The sequence below is a fragment of the Electrophorus electricus genome, chromosome 22 (assembly GCF_013358815.1).
Source record: "Electrophorus electricus isolate fEleEle1 chromosome 22, fEleEle1.pri, whole genome shotgun sequence".
NCBI classification, from domain to species: Eukaryota; Metazoa; Chordata; class Actinopteri; order Gymnotiformes; family Gymnotidae; genus Electrophorus; species Electrophorus electricus.
The window spans coordinates 3,114,768-3,135,847 of record NC_049556.1 but is presented as its reverse complement, the minus strand read 5'-3'; the positions used below and the strand labels follow the sequence as shown (position 1 = coordinate 3,135,847).

At 46.6% G+C, this 21,080-nt stretch overlaps 1 protein-coding gene and 1 pseudogene across 1 annotated transcript in view; one reads left to right on the top strand and one right to left on the bottom strand.

Moving 5' to 3' along the window:
* The window catches only part of LOC118240651, a 659,061-nt pseudogene that overhangs the window by 580,201 nt on the left and 57,780 nt on the right, over nucleotides 1-21,080 (bottom strand).
* LOC113585651 (E3 ubiquitin-protein ligase UHRF2) overlaps nucleotides 1-21,080 on the top strand; it is a 53,593-nt gene that overhangs the window by 24,139 nt on the left and 8,374 nt on the right. Inside the window, exons 4-11 of the mRNA XM_027023261.2 lie at nucleotides 8,508-8,726; nucleotides 10,548-10,657; nucleotides 11,937-12,123; nucleotides 12,501-12,624; nucleotides 15,128-15,235; nucleotides 16,010-16,114; nucleotides 16,857-16,963; nucleotides 17,135-17,297. Coding sequence (XP_026879062.2) covers nucleotides 8,508-8,726; nucleotides 10,548-10,657; nucleotides 11,937-12,123; nucleotides 12,501-12,624; nucleotides 15,128-15,235; nucleotides 16,010-16,114; nucleotides 16,857-16,963; nucleotides 17,135-17,297 — 1,123 coding nt within the window. The remainder of the gene's footprint in view (nucleotides 1-8,507; nucleotides 8,727-10,547; nucleotides 10,658-11,936; nucleotides 12,124-12,500; nucleotides 12,625-15,127; nucleotides 15,236-16,009; nucleotides 16,115-16,856; nucleotides 16,964-17,134; nucleotides 17,298-21,080) is intronic.

The following is a 21,080-nucleotide window of genomic DNA, read 5'->3' as shown; positions in this document are numbered from 1 at the left end:
GCCTATCAGACAGAGAGAGGTGTTGTACTACTGGCCTATCAGACAGAGAGAGGTGTTGTACTACTGGCCTATCAGACAGTGAGAGGTGTTGTACTACTGGCCTATCAGACAGTGAGAGGTGTTGTACTACTGGCCTATCAGACAGAGAGAGGTATTGTACTACTGGCCTATCAGACAGAGAGAGGTATTGTACTACTGGCCTATCAGACAGAGAGAGGTGTTGTACTACTGGCCTATCAGACAGAGAAAGGTGTTGTGCTACTGGCCTATCAGACTAAAAGAGGTGTTGTAGTACTGGCCTATCAGACAGAGAGAGGTGTTGTGCTACTGGCCTATCAGACGGAGAGAGGTATTGTACTACTGGCCTATCAGACAGAGAGAGGTGTTGTACTGCTGGCCTATCAGACAGAGAGAGGTATTGTACTACTGGCCTATCAGACAGAGAGAGGTGTTGTACTACTGGCCTATCAGACAGAGAAAGGTGTTGTGCTACTGGCCTATCAGACTAAAAGAGGTGTTGTAGTACTGGCCTATCAGACAGAGAGAGGTGTTGTGCTACTGGCCTATCAGACAGAGAGTGGTATTGTACTACTGGCCTATCAGACAGAGAGAGGTGTTGTACTGCTGGCCTATCAGACAGAGAGAGGTGTTGTGCTACTGGCCTATCAGACTAAAAGAGGTGTTGTACTACTGGCCTATCAGACAGAGAGAGGTGTTGTGCTACTGGCCTATCAGACAGAGAGAGGTGTTGTACTACTGGCTTATCAGACAGAGAGAGGTGTTGTACTACTGGCCTATCAGACAGTGAGAGGTGTTGTGCTACTGGCCTATCAGACGGAGAGAGGTGTTGTAGTACTGGCCTATCAGACAGAGAGGGGTGTTGTGCTACTGGCCTATCAGACAGAGGGTGGTATTGTACTACTGGCCTATCAGACAGAGAGAGGTGTTGTACTGCTGGCCTATCAGACAGAGAGAGGTGTTGTGCTACTGGCCTATCAGACAGAGAGAGGTGTTGTGCTACTGGCCTATCAGACTAAGAGAGGTGTTGTACTACTGGCCTATCAGACAGAGAGAGGTGTTGTGCTACTGGCCTATCAGACAGAGAGAGGTGTTGTACTACTGGCTTATCAGACAGAGAGTGGTGTTGTACTACTGGCCTATCAGACAGTGAGAGGTGTTGTGCTACTGGCCTATCAGACGGAGAGAGGTGTTGTAGTACTGGCCTATCAGACAGAGAGGGGTGTTGTGCTACTGGCCTATCAGACAGAGAGGGGTGTTGTGCTACTGGCCTATCAGACAGAGAGGGGTGTTGTGCTACTGGCTTATCAGACAGAGAGAGGTGTTGTACTACTGGCCTATCAGACAGAGAGAGGTGTTGTACTACTGGCCTATCAGACAGAGAGAGGTGTTGTGCTACTGGCCTATCAGACAGAGAGAGGTGTTGTGCTACTGGCCTATCAGACGGAGAGAGGTGTTGTGCTACTGGCCTATCAGACAGAGAGAGGTATTGTGCTACTGGCCTATCAGACAGAGAGAGGTGTTGTACTACTGGCTTATCAGACAGAGAGAGGTGTTGTACTACTGGCCTATCAGACAGTGAGAGGTGTTGTGCTACTGGCCTATCAGACGGAGAGAGGTGTTGTAGTACTGGCCTATCAGACAGAGAGGGGTGTTGTGCTACTGGCCTATCAGACAGAGAGGGGTGTTGTGCTACTGGCCTATCAGACAGAGAGGGGTGTTGTGCTACTGGCTTATCATACAGAGAGAGGTGTTGTACTACTGGCCTATCAGACAGAGAGAGGTGTTGTACTACTGGCCTATCAGACAGAGAGAGGTGTTGTGCTACTGGCCTATCAGACAGAGAGAGGTGTTGTGCTACTGGCCTATCAGACAGAGAGTGGTATTGTACTACTGGCCTATCAGACAGAGAGAGGTGTTGTACTGCTGGCCTATCAGACAGAGAGAGGTGTTGTGCTACTGGCCTATCAGACAGAGAGAGGTGTTGTGCTACTGGCCTATCAGACTAAAAGAGGTGTTGTACTACTGGCCTATCAGACAGAGAGAGGTGTTGTGCTACTGGCCTATCAGACAGAGAGAGGTGTTGTACTACTGGCTTATCAGACAGAGAGTGGTGTTGTACTACTGGCCTATCAGACAGTGAGAGGTGTTGTGCTACTGGCCTATCAGACGGAGAGAGGTGTTGTAGTACTGGCCTATCAGACAGAGAGGGGTGTTGTGCTACTGGCCTATCAGACAGAGAGGGGTGTTGTGCTACTGGCCTATCAGACAGAGAGGGGTGTTGTGCTACTGGCTTATCAGACAGAGAGAGGTGTTGTACTACTGGCCTATCAGACAGAGAGAGGTGTTGTACTACTGGCCTATCAGACAGAGAGAGGTGTTGTGCTACTGGCCTATCAGACAGAGAGAGGTGTTGTGCTACTGGCCTATCAGACGGAGAGAGGTGTTGTGCTACTGGCCTATCAGACAGAGAGAGGTATTGTGCTACTGGCCTATCAGACAGAGAGAGGTGTTGTACTACTGGCTTATCAGACAGAGAGAGGTGTTGTACTACTGGCCTATCAGACAGTGAGAGGTGTTGTGCTACTGGCCTATCAGATGGAGAGAGGTGTTGTAGTACTGGCCTATCAGACGGAGAGAGGTGTTGTGCTACTGGCCTATCAGACAGAGAGGGGTGTTGTGCTACTGGCCTATCAGACAGAGAGGGGTGTTGTGCTACTGGCTTATCAGACAGAGAGAGGTGTTGTACTACTGGCCTATCAGACAGAGAGAGGTGTTGTGCTACTGGCCTATCAGACAGAGAGAGGTGTTGTGCTATTGGCCTATCAGACAGAGAGAGGTGTTGTGCTATTGGCCTATCAGACAGAGAGAGGTGTTGTGCTATTGGCCTATCAGACAGAGAGAGGTATTGCACTACTGGCCTATCAGACAGAGAGAGGTGTTGTACTGCTGGCCTATCAGACAGAGAGAGGTGTTGTGCTACTGGCCTATCAGACGGAGAGAGGTGTTGTAGTACTGGCCTATCAGACAGAGAGAGGTGTTGTGCTACTGGCCTATCAGACAGAGAGAGGTATTGTGCTACTGGCCTATCAGACGGAGAGAGGTGTTGTAGTACTGGCCTATCAGACAGAGAGGGGTGTTGTGCTACTGGCCTATCAGACAGAGAGAGGTGTTGTACTACTGGCCTATCAGACAGAGAGAGGTATTATACTACTGGCCTATCAGACAGAGAGAGGTGTTGTGCTACTGGCCTATCAGACTAAACGAGGTGTTGTACTACTGGCCTATCAGACAGAGAGAGGTGTTGTACTACTGGCCTATCAGACAGTGAGAGGTGTTGTATTTATATTAATATGTATATTTATATTCATATTTATATTGCACTACCAGCCAGCTGCATAATCGTCTCTGTTTTACATGTTAACTGCACGTACCACATAGTATAGGAGGTGGTTTCAGTATATGGTAGGTGCCTGGACTGCTTGTCCAGGTTTGATATAATGAACCCTTGATGTAGTTAAAGGCTGGCCTACTTTATTCTGGCCAAAGTTGTTTACTAGAGCAGGTTGTGAACTAGAATGTCTGTGAATGGTCAGCACGCTCACAGCATGCAACTTATTTGTGATTTGCTTTCTCCTTCACCAATATCAGTATTACAATGCCAATATTGTGATAAGGATTTACAAATGATATATCACACGTTCTTACCTGCAACTGTGCTTGCTTTGTAGATGCGGACAGTGTGGCCAATCCAGCAGTGCTCATGCATGCTTAATTCGACCAATCAGAGCTGTGGGGGCTGATGTGTCCACAGACAAGGAGGGTTTGGGTTGTAAATAGGGCTGGGTGTCGTTTGTTTTGTTTGTTTTTGCAGAATGTGTTTATTTAAATTTCTAAGGCAAATTTGAACTTCAAACCGTCTCGACCCACGGTGCCTGCTGATGTGCTTGGCGTGGGGTCACTCAAGCTGTCGGTCCATCCCTTTGCTCTCGTGTGGCTCTTGTGTCGCCAGATGCTTCATGAAATTTGACGTGTTCCCCTTTTACATGCAATGGCTTTTAAAGGAGCAAAAACTCGTTTCTGCTAAAGAAACATCCATTATACTGACACTTAGTGGTCTGGATGTTTCAGATGTTCTGTAGTAAAATTATTTTTGAACATCTGACAGACCTGATCTATTGAGTATAAATGGTTTCATTTGAGGACTACCGAGGAATTAGATTCTTCATCTCAAATGTGCTGCAGTTTCTAAACAAATATATACTTAATTAATAATCACTTTCATAAATATTTTCAGAAATACTTAGAAAAAATGACTTATTGCTCCTTTAAACATTTGTTGCATGTCTTAGTATTGGAATCCTTTTTGGTGAAATATACCCTCACTTTAGACCATTTAGGTTTTAGGTATTTCAATGTGTTTAAGGATTCTAGCTACTGCTGCCATCAGAGCAAGTGTGAGGTTAACTAACGATGACAACGTGACATGCCATCATGTTTCTGTTGACTGTTGCGTCCTTTTCGGGGAACCAGAGGGCAAATGTTTCACTTGACAGATCAGGCGTTTATCTAAAGGGGTTCTTTAGTGAAAAATTTAATTTCCGTGATTTTCCAATTAGAACAGATGTGCTCGATTGTTGTTTTAGAATGCAGCGTGACTCACTGTTAAGTACAAAAGTGACTAAAAATGTCATCGCTACGGGCAACAACCTGGGTACGGTTTGAGCAGGTTGAGAGAGGTTTGTGGATGTGTACCTTGTTTACAAAGACTGTCATCCTTGCTGTTGACCAGTGTTTGTTAGGAATGTTAGCAGCTTTTGTTCTAAACTAAAAAAATTAAATTTGGACTCCGAACATGTCTTGGCCTATGTAATGGGTCAGAGGTAAGCGAAAACTAATGCAAATGTTATTTTTCACTGAACAAACCCTTTACATGTGTGTGGCGATTTGGTGCGGTGTGAAATGATCATACAGGAACTGGGACCATATTGGTGCTGAACATTCCTCACATGGTTACTACACCTCCGCCAGCCTGAAATGTTGACACCCGACTGGAGGGCGCTTCAGTTCACGCAGTATGGTTTTGGCACCCAACCCCAGTTATAAACCCCAACGCTTGAGGTTATGAAGCCTAACCCTATTAGCAGAATAAGAGCCTCTCTAGAGTTAAGTTTCAGCTGCTGGTTGTGACCCATAACACTCCTTTACTGCTCATTTCAACCCGATTTCAAAGCAGAGGAAAACGCCAGGCAGCGCCCAGGAGTATCTCTCTGTGTTCGGGGTCTCATTGCAGCCATACACTCTGTCTTCTGTAGCACCTGAACAGTTGAACCAGAAATGGGTAAGATCAGAAAGTAAATGTTTTTCCACAGGGATCCGCTAATTAGATGAGTCCAGAAGGTGGAATTAATTACTGAAATAATCTGGGTGATACAACATTAATGGAAGGACTTTTATTTTTTAAACTTGAACTTCTAAACCTCAGTGTTGCCCTGCCTGGGGCCTTAGAAGAGATGAGGGAGGGATGGAGGGATGGAGGGATGAACGGGTGTTGTCTGTCCCGTGTGTGTGTGTGTGTGTGTGTGTGTGTTCATCTGTCTGCCAGGTTAGAATGTGCTTATTAAAATCCACACTCTCCCTCCTTCTCAGATTTCTGCCTACAGCCATAGGAGACGAACGATCCACACTCCTCTTTTTTTCTTTTCCTCTCGTTCTTTTTTTTTTATCTCTCGTTTCCCTTCCATGGCAAATTCATTCAGAGCCCGCCGTTGCCATGGATACCAGTGTGTTCTCGGGAGCGGTGAGCGTTTCTTTTTATTTTTGCGCTGCAACGTATGCTCACCAAAACATACTCACAGACGGCACGAATAGTAGCTGCCCTAAAAAAAAAATTTTTAAAAATGAAACGGTCGCAAAAATACATTTTACCTGGCATGAACCAACCCGGTCTGGAATAAAATGTAAAATAAACATGCATGTACAATAAAATATATATAAATGTAAATATTGCTCTCACACGACCTAAAAGCATTATGTTGTTTTTCCTGGATATATATTCTGCTCTGTTGTAAGTTGTAATGTGTGTGTATGCATGTGTGTGTGTGTGTGTGTGTGTGTGTGTGTCTGTCAGTGTGTGTGTGTGTGTGTGTGTGTGCGTGTCAGTGCGTGTGTGTGTGTGTGCGTGTCAGTGTGTGTGCGTGTCAGTGTGTGTGTAGTGAGCACTGCGGTCTGTTGGAGAGTGGGAGCTTTTCTTCCCTTGCATGTGTTGTGGTCGCAGTTGAACCGTACACATTTCTGTTTGTGAGTGCCCGCGTGTATGTGTGTGATATAATTTGTGAGGGAAAACAGTTTGTCAGAAATGCAAACCACGTGTTTTTGATGGAAACTGGGGAGAGAATTTCTAAGAAAACTTCAAGGCACCTTCAGTTTTATTGTTGAAGATTCCAGTGGAGCTTCAATGGGTGCAGGTTTCTTCACCTTCAGGGAAGAAGAGACGCAGAATACAACAGAAAATTCAACCGAACATTTTACATTACTGATCTAAGGTGAGGGTTAGGGATTATGGAGCTGACTAAGACAGAAGCCAGGGTTCAGTTCACAGGGTTCAGTCCTGCAGAGTTCAGTCTTTCAGTGTTCAGACTCCTGAACAACTGAAACCGAAGGTTTTAGTTGGTATGGAGTCAGTCTTAAGGCTCTGCTGTGGATGGAGTCAGTCTTAAGGCTCTGCTGTGATTGGAGTCAGTCTTAAGGCTCTGCTGTGGTTGGTCAGTCTTAAGGCCCTGTTCTGTTGTCCAATTGTTAGCAAACAAAATGAGCCACATGTGGTTTGTAACTCAAACCCCAGACATGGTTTGCCTTTCTTGCTCCCTCTGCTAGCCTTTAGAACCAAGAGAAGTGGAGAGAGAGAGAGAGAGAGAGAGAGAGAGATAGATAGATAGATAGAGAGAGAGAGAGAGAGAGAGAGAGTAAACAAACACAAGCTTCTATATTTAATTATGCATTTAGGTGTATGTCGTTAAGTCCTGTGTTTAGTTCATGGTTTGTGTCCCGAGCACTAATCTTGAAGCTGCACCGTGAAATTTCTGGCCGTTATGGAAGGACTGCCACGACTGAGCAGTTACGGGTCCCCAGAAACTGTGTGCAGAAGTCTCTGCCAGCAAACCTAGGGTCTTTAAAAACTGTGTAACTCTCTCACACACGTCACCACGTTCTGTTACTCTCTCTCACACACCCTCAAATCCTCACGTTATATTTCTCTATCACAAACACATCCTCACATTTGTATTTCTCTTCCTTACGCATCCTCACATTGATCTTGCTGTTTTCTAGCCATGCCCTTAGAAAACTCCTGTGTTCAGCAGTAGCTGTGTTAAGAACTGTGTTCAGTAGCATCAGTTCTGCCAAAATTGTAAACACTTTCTTTTACACACACACACAAACACATCAAGTAAAGTGCTTGGCAAAATAAATTATAAGGTGAATGTATCCTATGTCATGCTGATCTGATGTTAATGTCCTCTACAAAAAAAAAAGACTTATTTTTCATCAAAGTGGTCAGCATATTCATATTGCGACTGGTCCATTCTCTTTGTGGTTTGTAGTTTTGGGTTGCAAGATCTGGGAAAAACCACTCCAGTGTTTGATTTGATTCAGTCTAAATACAGTTAGTTGTGTCACCGTTTTTTGTCAACTGTTGATAGTTATCTGTCTTTGTTAAGGATGTATATCGTTCTTATTCCCAAAACAGTGCTCTTCTGTGTTCCAGCACTGCCACAGCCATTGGGGGATTAGTGCTTTGCCCTGCTGTAAAAAGCCGGAGCCATCAAGGTTGAGTGTTTTGCTTCAGGGTCAAATTGCAGGGTTTAGGGGGCAAGTATTTCACCCCCAGGGTGAAATTGCAGAGCTCAGGGAAAAGGCAGGCACATCAGCACAACTTTTAGGACCTTCCAGACTCAAAGATAGTGCTTTTACATTTACAGCATTTAGCTGATGCTTGTATCCAAAGCAACTTACAAGTATGACTGAGTACAACTTGAGGGTTAAGGGTCTTGCTCAAGGGCCCAACAGTGGCAGCTTGGCAGTGTTGGGACTTGAACCAGCAACCTTCTGATTACTAGTCAAGTACCTTAACCACAGAGAAACCACTGCCCTTTTGCACACACACCAGTGATTCAGTGGACGTCATGCTCTCTACAATGTTAAAACCAAAAACTGGGGACCTGTGGCCTGCATTTTCTAGAGCTGATGTGATAGCTGGTGTGAGTGTGAGACTGTCAGTGGCACGACTCACGACGATGACGCTTTTGAGTGAACATGAGACTGTGTAAGGCTCTGCAGGAGGGTTTCATAGTTCAAACAGAGTGCACTGAACGGAGTCTGTTGCGATATCAACGAGAAGCACGTTATCACAGGGAGATCTGAGTATCGCGGGCGTTGCTGGGCTCGAGAGTCCGGATCATGGCTCTTGCTTCCGTGCTCCATGTGCGCAGCTACCCTGAGAACGGCGTGGTGGAGATGAACGGCGAGGACGTGCGGCCACGGGCCCGGATGCTGCTGCGCTTCGAGGAGCTGGAGGTGGGCCAGGTGGTGATGGTCAACTACAACCTGGAGCTGCCAGAGGAACGGGGCTTCTGGTATGATGCCGAGATCACGTCCCTCAAGCACATCTCCAGAACCAACAAGGAGGTCCGGGTGAAGATCCTCCTTGGGTAAAAGAGCCGTCTCTCTAAACCCAAACCTATACCTAAACTTACACCTAAACCTACACCTGCACCTAAACTTGCACCTATACCTAAACCTACACTTACACCTACACCTAAATGTAAACCTACACTTACACCTACACCTAAATCTAAACTTACACTTACACCTACACTTAAATCTAAACCTACACTTACACCTACACCTACATCTAAACCTAAACCTACACCTACACCTAAATCTAAACTTACACTTACACCTACACTTAAATCTAAACCTACACTTACACCTACACCTACATCTAAACCTAAACCTACACCTAAACCTATATAGAACTTACACCTACACCTAAACCTATATAGAACTTACACCTACACTTAAACCCACATCTAAACCTACATCTACACCTAAACCTAGGTTTGATCCTGCATCACAGGCTTTCTTGTAAACCTACATGACTTTAGATCTAAACAAACATAGCGAATGAATGTTAAAATTCCTTTCTTTGTTGCTTCTGTTAGGATGTTGTACAGCACCCACTATACAGACATTCACGCTGTTGCCACGGCTCGGCGGTTTATCCTCCTTCTCCGTAGTCCGCTTAGTTCTTGATTTAGCATCCGTGCTTACCGCTTCTCGCATTCATTCCATTCCACTGGCATTTCACACCAGAGAATCGGCGTCCACCCTACACTACAGGATACTGAGTCATAAATACTGACCATGTTTAATATTTAGGAACCATCTGAACTGGGAATAGATCAGAAGCTTAAAAATGGGATTACAGACAGCCCATACCACAGGATAATCTGGTACGATCATCATTTAAGACCTTAATATCAGAAGACCTTTCGTGATTGTCAGGAGGAGCAAATTGACCTCAAAATCAGCCTGATTATCCTGTAGTGTGGGCCAGGCATTAGCTAACATTTAGCAAATGCTAGCTAGGCCCAACAAATGGCCAGTTTAAGTCACAATTAAGTTACATATGCTGTTAAATTAGTTAAAATTAGCTAATGGTTAACTAATACTAGCACAGTTGGTTTCACTAGATTACTTTGCTGACACTACCACTTAAATACACAACACACAGCAAGCTAGCCAACAAGCAAGCTACTCAGCAATTTAGCTACTGCTAGCTCATACCTTGGTTTAAATCACACTAATATCACCAATGTCATCTACTAAACCCACTTAGTTATGGTGGGCAGTGTCACGGTCGTTTGTGTGTTAAGTAGTGACCATGTATGCTAAAGTTACAAACGTGCTAGCTGTGGCAGAAGAGGAAGCGTTGTTAACGTGTTAACGTGTTAACACAGTGAACTGCTCCGCCATCCCGTTTCCCTGGAGCCACATCCTTGCACGGAAAAAGGCTGTAGTACGATTTCAGGGCAATCCGGAAGGAGGGGTCGCGACCTCCGACGTCCAGTTTTGAGGAAGCCACTGGGCAGAAAGTGGACGAGAAACACTCGGAAGGTTTAACCTTGTAATTAAATAGTCAAGATATCAGAGTGAAAATGAATGTTAGGAGTTAATATACATTATGTAATGTTTACCTTTCTGGATAGACAGTTTGTTATTGTATAGGTCTGCAATGTTATGTTCAGAATGAGCAGAACAGTTATGAGCTCAACGTTACGCTAAATTATCAAAGCATCTTAACTAGAAAGAAATCTTAACACATAACAAAAAGGTCAGACACTGCTCACTAAAATAATGTGTCTATTATATATCTGTTCTACTCCATGTAGTGTGACACTGGTACTCTGTTTGTGCTGAAGTATCATCCTACACAGAAATGATGCTGTGTCTTATTGGCTGTTTTGCAGAGGTCCAGGGGATGTAATTGGTGACTGTAAACTGTTGTTTCTGGATGAGATCTACAATATAGAGAAACCTGGAGCTCCACCTCTCTCTCATGCAGATGGCCAGTTCAAACGTAGGCTCACACACACACACACACACACACACACACACACACACACACACACACACAGAACACCTCAAGGACACATTCACAAACAAACGTTTCATTATGGAGAAAAAGTGTTTAAAGAGAGTGGGAGATCATTTCCGAAGGACACAAATATATACACAGTTCCTCAGTACACGTAATGCCGGTTATACAGTAGTCCCCTTTCATGTGTCTGTGTCCGTGTGTGTAAACCTCTTTCATTTGTGTGTTCATGTTCATGTGTGTAAACCTCTTTCATGTGTGTGTTCATGTATGCAATCCCCTTTTATGTGTGTACGTGTTCATGTATGTAATACTCCTTTCATGTGGGTATGCATGTTCATGTGTGTAATACTCTTTCGTGTGTGTGCATGTTCATGTGTGGAATGCATTTTCGTGTGTGTGCATGTTCATGTGTGTAATACTCTTTTGTGTGTGTGCGTGTTCATGTGTGTAATACTCTTTCGTGTGTGTTCATGTTCATGTGTGTAATACTCTTTCATGTGTGTGCATGTTCATGTATATAATACTCCTTTTTGTGTGTGTGCATGTTCATGTGAGTAATACTCTTGTGTGTGTGCGTGTTCATGTGTGTAATACTCTTTCATGTGTGTGCGTGTTCATGTGTGTAATACTCTTGTGTGTGTGCATGTTCATGTGTGTAATACTCTTTTGTGTGTGTGCATGTTCATGTGTGTAATACTCTTTTGTGTGTGCATGTTCATGTGTGTAATACTCTTTTGTGTGTGTGCATGTTCATGTGTGTAATACTCTTTTGTGTGTGTGCATGTTCATGTGTGTAATACTCTTTCATGTGTGTGCGTGTTCATGTGTGTAATACTCTTGTGTGTGCGCATGTTCATGTGTGTAATACTCTTGTGTGTGCGCATGTTCATTTGTGTAATACTCTTTTGTGTGTGTGCATGTTCATGTGTGTAATACTCTTTTGTGTGTGTGCATGTTCATGTGTGTAATACTCTTTTGTGTGTGTGCATGTTCATGTGTGTAATACTCTTTTGTGTGTGTGCATGTTCATGTGTGTAATACTCTTTTGTGTGTGTGCATGTTCATGTGTGTAATACTCTTTTGTGTGTGTGCGTGTTCATGTGTGTAATACTCTTTCACCCCCTTTGCATCATCCCCAAACACTTGGTGGACAGTCTTTGTATTTTTAATTAGCTACAAGATACAATATGGTTTATATAAACAGTGTACTGTGTGTAGATGGTTTATATTACTGTGTGTGTGTGTGTATGTGTGTCAGGTAAGAGTGGTCCTGAGTGTAAGCACTGTAAGGCAGACCCAGAGGCGGAGTGTCGTTTCTGTTCGTGTTGTGTGTGTGGAGGGAAGCAGGACGCCCACATGCAGCTTCTGTGTGACGAGTGTAACATGGCCTTCCACCTGTACTGCCTCAACCCCCCACTGTCTACCATCCCAGAGGACGAGGACTGGTGAGACACACATACACACACACACACACACACACACACAAACACATGCTCACTTTCTCACACACACACACACACACACACATACACACACACACACACATGCTCATACACACACATCACTCTCACTCTCTCTCTCACACACACACACACACACACACACACACACACACACACACACACACACACACACACCGTGAGCACAATGAAGAGGCTGAGTCATACCCAACACTGCCTTAGACATTTTAACAGTGTGCATATGTGTGTGCGCATGTGTGTGTGCGCATGTGTGTGTGTGTATGCGTGTGTGTGTGTGTGCGCGCGCATGTGTGTTTGTGTGTGTGTGTGTGTGTGTGTGTGTGTGTGTGTTTGATCTCCAGGTACTGCCCCACCTGTAAAAATGACACCAGTGAGGTAGTGAAAGCAGGTGAGAAGCTGAAGACCAGTAAGAAAAAGGCCAAGATGCCTTCAGCCACCAACGGGAGCCAGCGAGACTGGGGCAAGGTGAGAGACACACACTCCTCTATACACTCCCCTATGCACTCCCCCTACACACTTCTCTTTGCACTCCCCCTACACACTCCTCTATACACTCCCCTACGCACTCCCCCTACACACTCCTTTATACACTCCCTCCACACACTCCTCTATACACTCCCCTACGCACTCCCCCTACACACTTCTCTATGCACTCCCCCTACACACTCCTCTATACACTCCCCTACGCACTCCCCCTACACACTCCTTTATACACTCCCTCCACACACTCCTCTATACACTCCCCTACGCACTCCCCCTACACACTTCTCTATACACTCCTCTACACACTCCTTTATACACTCCCTCCACACACTCCTCTATACACTCCCCCTACACACTCCTCTACGCACTCCTCTATACACTCCCATGCTCTTATGTCTTCCACATCAGTCCCTAGTCCAGCTGAGCGAACCACGTATTACTAGACAAAACGGCTACTCGGAACGCTGACTTAAAGGAAGACGAAAGTTCGGGAGAGCTGCTCTGGAAGCGGGTCAGGGCTGATGTAGTCTCCTCCTTCCCTGGACCAGCTGACAGCTGGACCTCAGGACCTGATCCCTGTGCCAGTTCAAAAGCCACAGACACTGGGTCGTCCGTGTTTTCCACAGATACATGCGGTGCCTGAGGATATTCGCTCTCATATCAACAGGGATGCTTGCCGGGAAAGTCAAAGTGTGACTCTTGACTCAAGCCTTTCCTTAGAGAGGCTCACGTCTCGTTTACAGCGTAAATCTGTAACACACTCCACTGTCATAGAACTGTGTTTCCCAGGTGCAGTCCTGTGAAATCCAGATACGGTCCGAAGGCCAGGGTCACGGCGTTGTTGTACAGTATTTTAAAGGTGAGGAGTGTAAGTGCTAGACAAGAGTCATCGCACAGAGCGTGCTGTGTTTCTCATCGGAGCCGTGCCTACGGACAGTAGCACAGAGAGGCGTGCTGTGTCTCTCATCGGAGCCGTGCCTACGGACAGTAGCACAGAGAGGCGTGCTGTGTCTCTCATCGGAGCCGTGCCTACGGACAGTAGCACAGAGAGGCGTGCTGTGTCTCTCATCGGAGCCGTGCCTACGGACAGTAGCACAGAGAGGCGTGCTGTGTCTCTCATCGGAGCCGTGCCTACGGACAGTAGCACAGAGAGGCGTGCTGTGTCTCTCATCGGAGCCGTGCCTACGGACAGTAGCACAGAGAGGCGTGCTGTGTCTCTCATCGGAGCCGTGCCTACGGACAGTAGCACAGAGAGGCGTGCTGTGTCTCTCATCGGAGCCGTGCCTACGGACAGTAGCACAGAGAGGCGTGCTGTGTCTCTCATCGGAGCCGTGCCTACGGACAGTAGCACAGAGAGGCGTGCTGTGTCTCTCATCGGAGCCGTGCCTACGGACAGTAGCACAGAGAGGCGTGCTGTGTCTCTCATCGGAGCCGTGCCTACGGACAGTAGCACAGAGAGGCGTGCTGTGTCTCTCATCGGAGCCGTGCCTACGGACAGTAGCACAGAGAGGCGTGCTGTGTCTCTCATCGGAGCCGTGCCTACGGACAGTAGCACAGAGAGGCGTGCTGTGTCCCTCATCGGAGCCGTGCCTACGGACAGTAGCACAGAGAGGCGTGCTGTGTCTCTCATCGGAGCCGTGCCTACGGACAGTAGCACAGAGAGGCGTGCTGTGTTTCTCATCAGGGTTGTGTATACAGACAGTAGCTTCATTGATCTTTAGGTGGGCCTCTGGCTAACAGTGACATTGAACTTTATATGGGATGGGTGTGTGTTTGGATGTGTTTGTACGTATGCACATGTGCATAATTGTGTATTTGTGTGTTTTTATACTAGTGTGCATGTGTGTCTGTATGTAGTTGTGAGTTTTGGTGCATTTATATGTGTGCTTGCATACAATTGTTTTTGTGTGTACGCGTGTGTGTTTTGATGAGTATGTGTATGTGAATATTTGTGTGTACATGTTGAGTGGTGCAGCCTAGATCCTCAGTGACTCATTTCCTCTCCTATGGGCTGGCTGCTGTTGGCCATCATGAATCAGACTCTAGCTATCCTTACTGGAAACACTGGAATAAAAACATTCACTCTCATTCCTACGAAGAGTGGTAGCTCATTAAATGCACCAGTCCGACTCCGGCACTTCCTCTGAACATTTACATCCTTATCTGGAGGTTTTCATATATTTTCATATAATACGAATTGCTGAGAATGTTTTGGAACAGTACTGGTAGATGAGATTGACTTACGAGCAGTTAGGCTGGAGCCACAGTTCCGTCTTGTCCTAGTAGACGCATGTTCCAGTGTTCCTGTTTGCACAGGAAACATCACGTCAACAGCGGCTACCCGAACTAGGTCCTGGCTAAAGACGTCCGGGACAGGGGGTGTTCCTCTGTCTTCTCTCACTGCACGTGCTCTTAGGAGAAGGTAAGGGGTCTAACAGTAATGTGTGTGTGTGTGTGTGTGTGTGTGTGTGTGTGTGTGTTGTAGGGAATGGCTTGTGTGGGTCGTACTAAAGAATGCACCATCGTTCCCTCCAATCACTATGGACCCATTCCTGGCATTCCCGTCGGAACCACCTGGAAGTTTCGGGTGCAGGTGAGGAAACCGTCAGGTCACGTGACTCCAAGGGCGTTTTCACACTCGTGCTGAACGATCGAGTCCGCACTGATTCTGGGATCGTTTGGGGGAGGGGCTCGTCATCCCACACGCAAGGAGCTGTTCTCACATGAGAGCTTAGCCATGCAGGCCAGCGTGATGCATGCGTTTTTCACGATACTCCCAGCGCACACACACTCGCTCCACAGGGACCTTGCACCGGTCAAACAATACTGTGAAAGTGTTGTTTTGTTAGGGATGTACTGTTGCATAGTAGCGATAACATAGGACCATCGTATGGCTAGTCTACATGAAATATATGGCAGTGGTTTCTGCGCCTTCAGGAAACTTGAAGAGCTAAGTGATGCAGTAAGTCGAAGCCGTTAAGTCGCGGGCCGCAGCAGAGTTTACTTGAAGAGAACTTCAGACCACCGATTTCAGGAAGTGTAGAGATTGGTTCTCTGTACCACTCCTGGGCTTGAAAGCATGTTTCACAAAACGTCCTAAACGTGCGGAGCGAGCGGTCCTGGGTCCTGCTCTGAACTGTAGCACGTAAGCAACCTGCTACATCACGTGATGGTGAAAGACGTGGTATGTGTGAAACTGTACCGATACACTATATAAAACCTGGGTCAAAAAACAAGCTCTAACCCCTCATTACACTGCGTTTAGCTGAGTTTCACTCAGGCCTGGCGCGGTGGTACGTTAATGCTAGAGAGGGTTCTGCGGTCTGTTTGACCAGCCGTCTGACCAGATGTTTTGGTCTCGCTGCAGGTGAGCGAGGCAGGCGTGCACCGGCCTCACGTCGGTGGCATCCACGGACGCAGTAACGATGGCTCGTATTCGCTGGTTCTGGCCGGCGGCTTCGAGGACGAAGTGGTAAGTGTCGGTGTGCGGGGAGTGTGTATGCGGGGAGATTTACAGTGTGTGAGTGACAGTGTGCAGAGGTTTACAGTGTGGGGGCGTGAGTGTGCAGGGAGTGACATTGTGCCCGGAGTGAGTATGTGTGGAGTGTTATATAACATTTTTTCTGAGGTCTTTCTGTCTCTCCCTCATTTGCAGGTTACTGTTATGAACTTATGCATGAATTTATTAGTCGTCTTTCTCTCTCTCTCTCTCTCTCTCTCTCTCTCTCTCTCTCTCTCTCTCTGTGTGTCAATCTTTCCACTTGCTTTTTTAGTGAAAGCAATCCTTTGCCTCATATGCAATAAGTAAAGGAGAAATTTTAAAGACTGGTGGAATTTTGATTGGTTGTTTTAAAGAGCCCAGGCCAGAAGAAGCCCCACCCCCCAAAATTGTTTTGTAAAAGGACAAAATATTTTGCACGTGTCTGCCAAACACAGCGAAGAGCTTTATGAACTGGAACTTTAGGCCTGCTTGGCATCAGATGGGCAGTGCTTCTGCTGACCAAGATGATTTCAGGACCAGCTCAATTAGCACATATTTACTTAATCGGTCTCAGAGAGGCAAACAAAACTGGTCTCAGATCAGCAATATTGGTAGGTTGTTGTGTACAAAAGCTACATGTATCAGAACTGGGTTAAGGTTAGGGTTAGGACAGCTTCCACAAAGATAGATCCTGGCTTTGACCTTTGACCTTTGACATTTCTGGTTGTTTCAGGACAGGGGAGATGAGTTCACCTACACAGGCAGTGGAGGTCGTGACCTCTCTGGAAACAAGCGTATCGGAGAACACTCCTTCGATCAGACTCTCACGCACATGAACAGGTGTGGGTTTTTTTGATGATGGTTCTTATCATAAGCATAATTACACCCTCCCTTCTCGACAGAGCGTTTTTTTTTGTTTGCTTGATTTTGCCAGTCGTGATTGCGGATATGCGGATGGGGTTCAGCGTCACTCATCTTGTTGCTCATAGAATATGACCTTTGACCTCTCAGGGCACTGGCACTTAACTGCGATGCCCCTCTGAACGACAAGGATGGGGCGGAGTCTCGTAATTGGCGGGCAGGAAAGCCAGTGAGAGTGATTCGGAGCTCGAAGGGCCGGCGAATCAGCAAGTACGCCCCCGAAGAAGGCAATCGCTACGATGGGATATATAAGGTGAAACGCCAGTACACACACACATATATACACACACACACACGGAAACACACATATTAAATATTACAAGCTGAATGTGCCAAAACGTCCTGCAGCTGAATAAAGAAATAAAGATTATAAATAAGAAATAAAGGAATATGGACTTACTGCCTCTCTCTAGTCTGGAGTCCTCCGATCAAATGGACCGGTTCGCGGGTATCCGAACAGGCCGTGCTCTCAGCTTGAGCAGTCATGTCAGCCAGTTACCAAATCAGCATTCTGACATCCGACAAACAAACACAAAATGAAGGATTTCTCGTCAAATCAAGACCCGGAGAAACACACAACGCCTTTATTTCCATCCGGATTGATTATTGTCATGGTGTCCTTACTGCCCTTCCTGAAAAGACAACGGACATTTGACTGGAGCCAGAAGGACTGAACACGTCTCTGGTGCTCTTAATCCCTAACATTTGCTCCCAGTGTGTTGCAGAATCAACGTTAAGATATCGTTGCTTGTTAATAAATCGCCGAACGGTTCAGGGCCGACGCCTCTGTCCGACATGCCCAAACAGCCCAATCCTGGCAGGCCTCTCAAATCTCCAGGGGCTCATCAGTGAATGGAGCCTAGTGTCGTCGCTGAGCACTGGGGAGTGCCGTCTAGCTTCTGTGCAGCAGCTGTGAGACAGACTCAGCTGTCTCGGAGCTTCAAAAGTGCCCCCGACAGTCGACTGGCTGTTCTGTAGAGCTCTCTGTTAAACACACCGTCTGGATCTCTAAGGGACAGCACCTCTCTTTTGTTTGTGTTATGCTTCTTATTAAGTCTCCCGTTAATTTAATTACGTTTTTTTATTAAACATTTTTGTTTTATGACTTTTTTTTTTTTTTTTTTTTACCAGTTGTCGTCATGATTTTTCTTTTAATTGTGACGCGACTTGAATTCCGTTGTGCATGAAATGTGCTATATAAATAAACCGGCCTTGCCCGCACACACAAATACACACGTACAAACACATACCAAACACTCAAACTCACATGCACGCACACTGTCAGAATGCAGCGTGGACCGTGTTCCACGTGACAGAGACGCAGAGAAGCCAGGACTTCCTTCCCATGTTGGTGGTGGCTCAAACTACACAGGAAAGAGAAACAGAAAAAAAAACCCACTAACAAATTTAAATTCAGATTGACTTTATTGGAATGACGGGTGAATTGTGGCTAAATTTTGACAGATTTTTTTCACGGTCTTTGATGTGTTTATGCTTTCTACATAAAAGGTCAAATAGACTCTGACTGTCTCTATGGGCCTGTTTACACCTTGGATCAACATGTATTTCATGTCTGGATCGTATCTGGATATACTTTGTCTGGGCTTCTTAAAAAACACACCAGCACATGCGTCATTTCCATTTTACCTCCTTCTGCAAACATGGTTTCTCATGCACTACTATCAGTGTATTATAATACATCTCTGCGTGCACTGAGAACAATGTACCCACAAAATGCATCAGGTCATATCCGAACCAAAAGCCCTAGATTGCCGGTGAGGGGTGGTCCTTACTGCACTCTGGGTGCGGTCCTTACTGCACTCTGGGGGGGGTGGTTACTGCACTATGAGGGGCGTTACTGCACTATGAGGGGCGGTCCTTACTGCAATGTGGGGGGCGGTCCTTACTGAATGGCGAGGGGCACTTGTCTCTGGTGGCGTCAATGAAGCCGTGAGACGAGACCGAATGAAGCGGGCCGCCGGTCTTTGAAGACCTCAGCGCTCGGTCACTGAGGGGTGCCGTGGCAACGGGGAGCTCACGGGGCGCGTCAGTCACAGTCTCATCAACAGAAGTGAGCAGAAGCCTCACATAAAGCGGTCGACCCAGACAGCATCCACGGACAAGCACTGCGTGTGTGTGTGTGTTCGTGTGTGTGTGTGTGTGTGTGCGTGTGTGTGTTCGCGTGTGTGTGTGGGGGTTCGCGTGTGTGTGTGTTCGTGTGTGTGTTCGCGTGTGTGTGTGTGTTCGCGTGTGTGTGTGTATATTTGTGTGTGTGTGTGTGTTCGCGTGTGTGTGTGTGCGCATGTGTGTTCGCGTGTGTGTGTGTGTGTGTGTTCTCGTGTGTGTGTGTGTGTTCGCGCGTGCGTGTGTGCGCGTGTGTGTTCGCGTGTGTGTATGTGCGTGTGTGTGTTCATGTGTGTGTATGTATGTGTGTGTGTGTGTGTTCGCGTGTGTGTGTGTGTATATTTCTGTGTGTGTGTATGTGTGTGCGTGTGTGTGTTCGCGTGTGTGTGTGTGTGTGCGCGTGTGTGTTCGCACGTGTGTGTGTGTGTGTGTTCTCGTGTGTGTGTATGTGTGTGTTCTCGTGTGTGTGTGTGTTCGCGCGTGTGTGTGTGCGCGTGTGTGTGTGTGTGTTCGCGCGTGTGTGTTCGCGCGTGTGGTCGCGCGTGTGTGTGTTCACGTGTGTGTATGTATGTGTGTGTGTGTGTGTGTTCGCGCGTGTGGTCGCGCGTGTGTGTGTTCACGTGTGTGTATGTATGTGTGTATGTGTCTGCGTGTGTGTCTGCGTGTGCGCGCGCGTGTTCGCGCGTGTGTGTGTGTGTGTGTGCGTGTGTGTGTTCACGTGTGTGTGTGTATGTATATGTGTGTGTGTGTATGTGTGTATGTATATATGTGTGTATGTGTGTGTGTGTGTGTGTGTGTGCGCGTGTGTGTGTGGGTTCGCGTGTGTGTGTGTTCGTGTGTGTGTGTTCGTGTGTGTGTGTGTGTGCGTGTGTGTGTGTGCGTGTGTGTGTGTATATTTGTGTGTGTGTGTATGTGTGTGTGCGTTCGCGTGTGTGTGTGTGCGCGTGTGTGTTCGCGCGTGTGTGTGTGTGTGCGTGTGTGTGTTCGCGCGTGTGTTCTCGTGTGTGTGTGTTCGCGCGTGTGTGTGTTCGCGTGTGTGTTCGCGTGCGCGTGTGTGTGTTCGCGCGTGTGTGTTCACGTGTGTGTATGTGTGTGTGTTCGCGTGTGTATGTGTCTGCGTGTGTGTCTGTGCGTGTGTGCGCACGCGCATGTTCGCGCGTGTGTGTGTTCGCGTGTGTGTGTTCACGTGTGTGTATGTATATGTGTGTGTGTGTATGTATATATGTGTGTGTGTGTGTGTGTGTGTGTGTGTGTGTGTGTGTGTGTGTGTGAAGCTCTCTGTGTCCTCGTTTCCCGTCTCCGTGATTACAGTGGTGGCACACTGACTCCAACTGTGATGATGTGCCTGAAAAGGCCCCGTCAGTCCTGACCCGTGTCCAGAACGTACTGGACGTAGACCCTCTCCAGGTCCATTGACATGCTCACAGCCCTCTCACATTTAGTGAGAATGCTGGACATCCACTAGAACTCCAAGAACTTGAAATGTCCAAAAGGCACTCCCAACACACACACACACACACACACATTTTACATTTTTATTTTACATGTTTAATACCACCTACCTCATATGTACATAACATATATCTTCTCATCTGTACATAAAACACTCTTCCATTTTCTTAAGTCCTGCTTCTTTTTCCTCAGATATATATATAATTCTATTTTTCTTTTCTTAAAAAGAAAAAAAAATGGAAGGAAGGCAAAATCAGAATTTCTTCGTCCAGTATAATAACTGCCTGTCTGTTTGGTATATGGCAATAAAACCTCTGAATCCTGAATTCTGAACATGCCGTCCAATATCGGAAGACCCCATTTAAAGCAGGCCGCGAACCGTCTGCACCGGCGGGAAGGAGACTGCATTCCAGCTGCATCCTACAGTGGTCAGCACCACAACTGTCCACCACTGGGTACC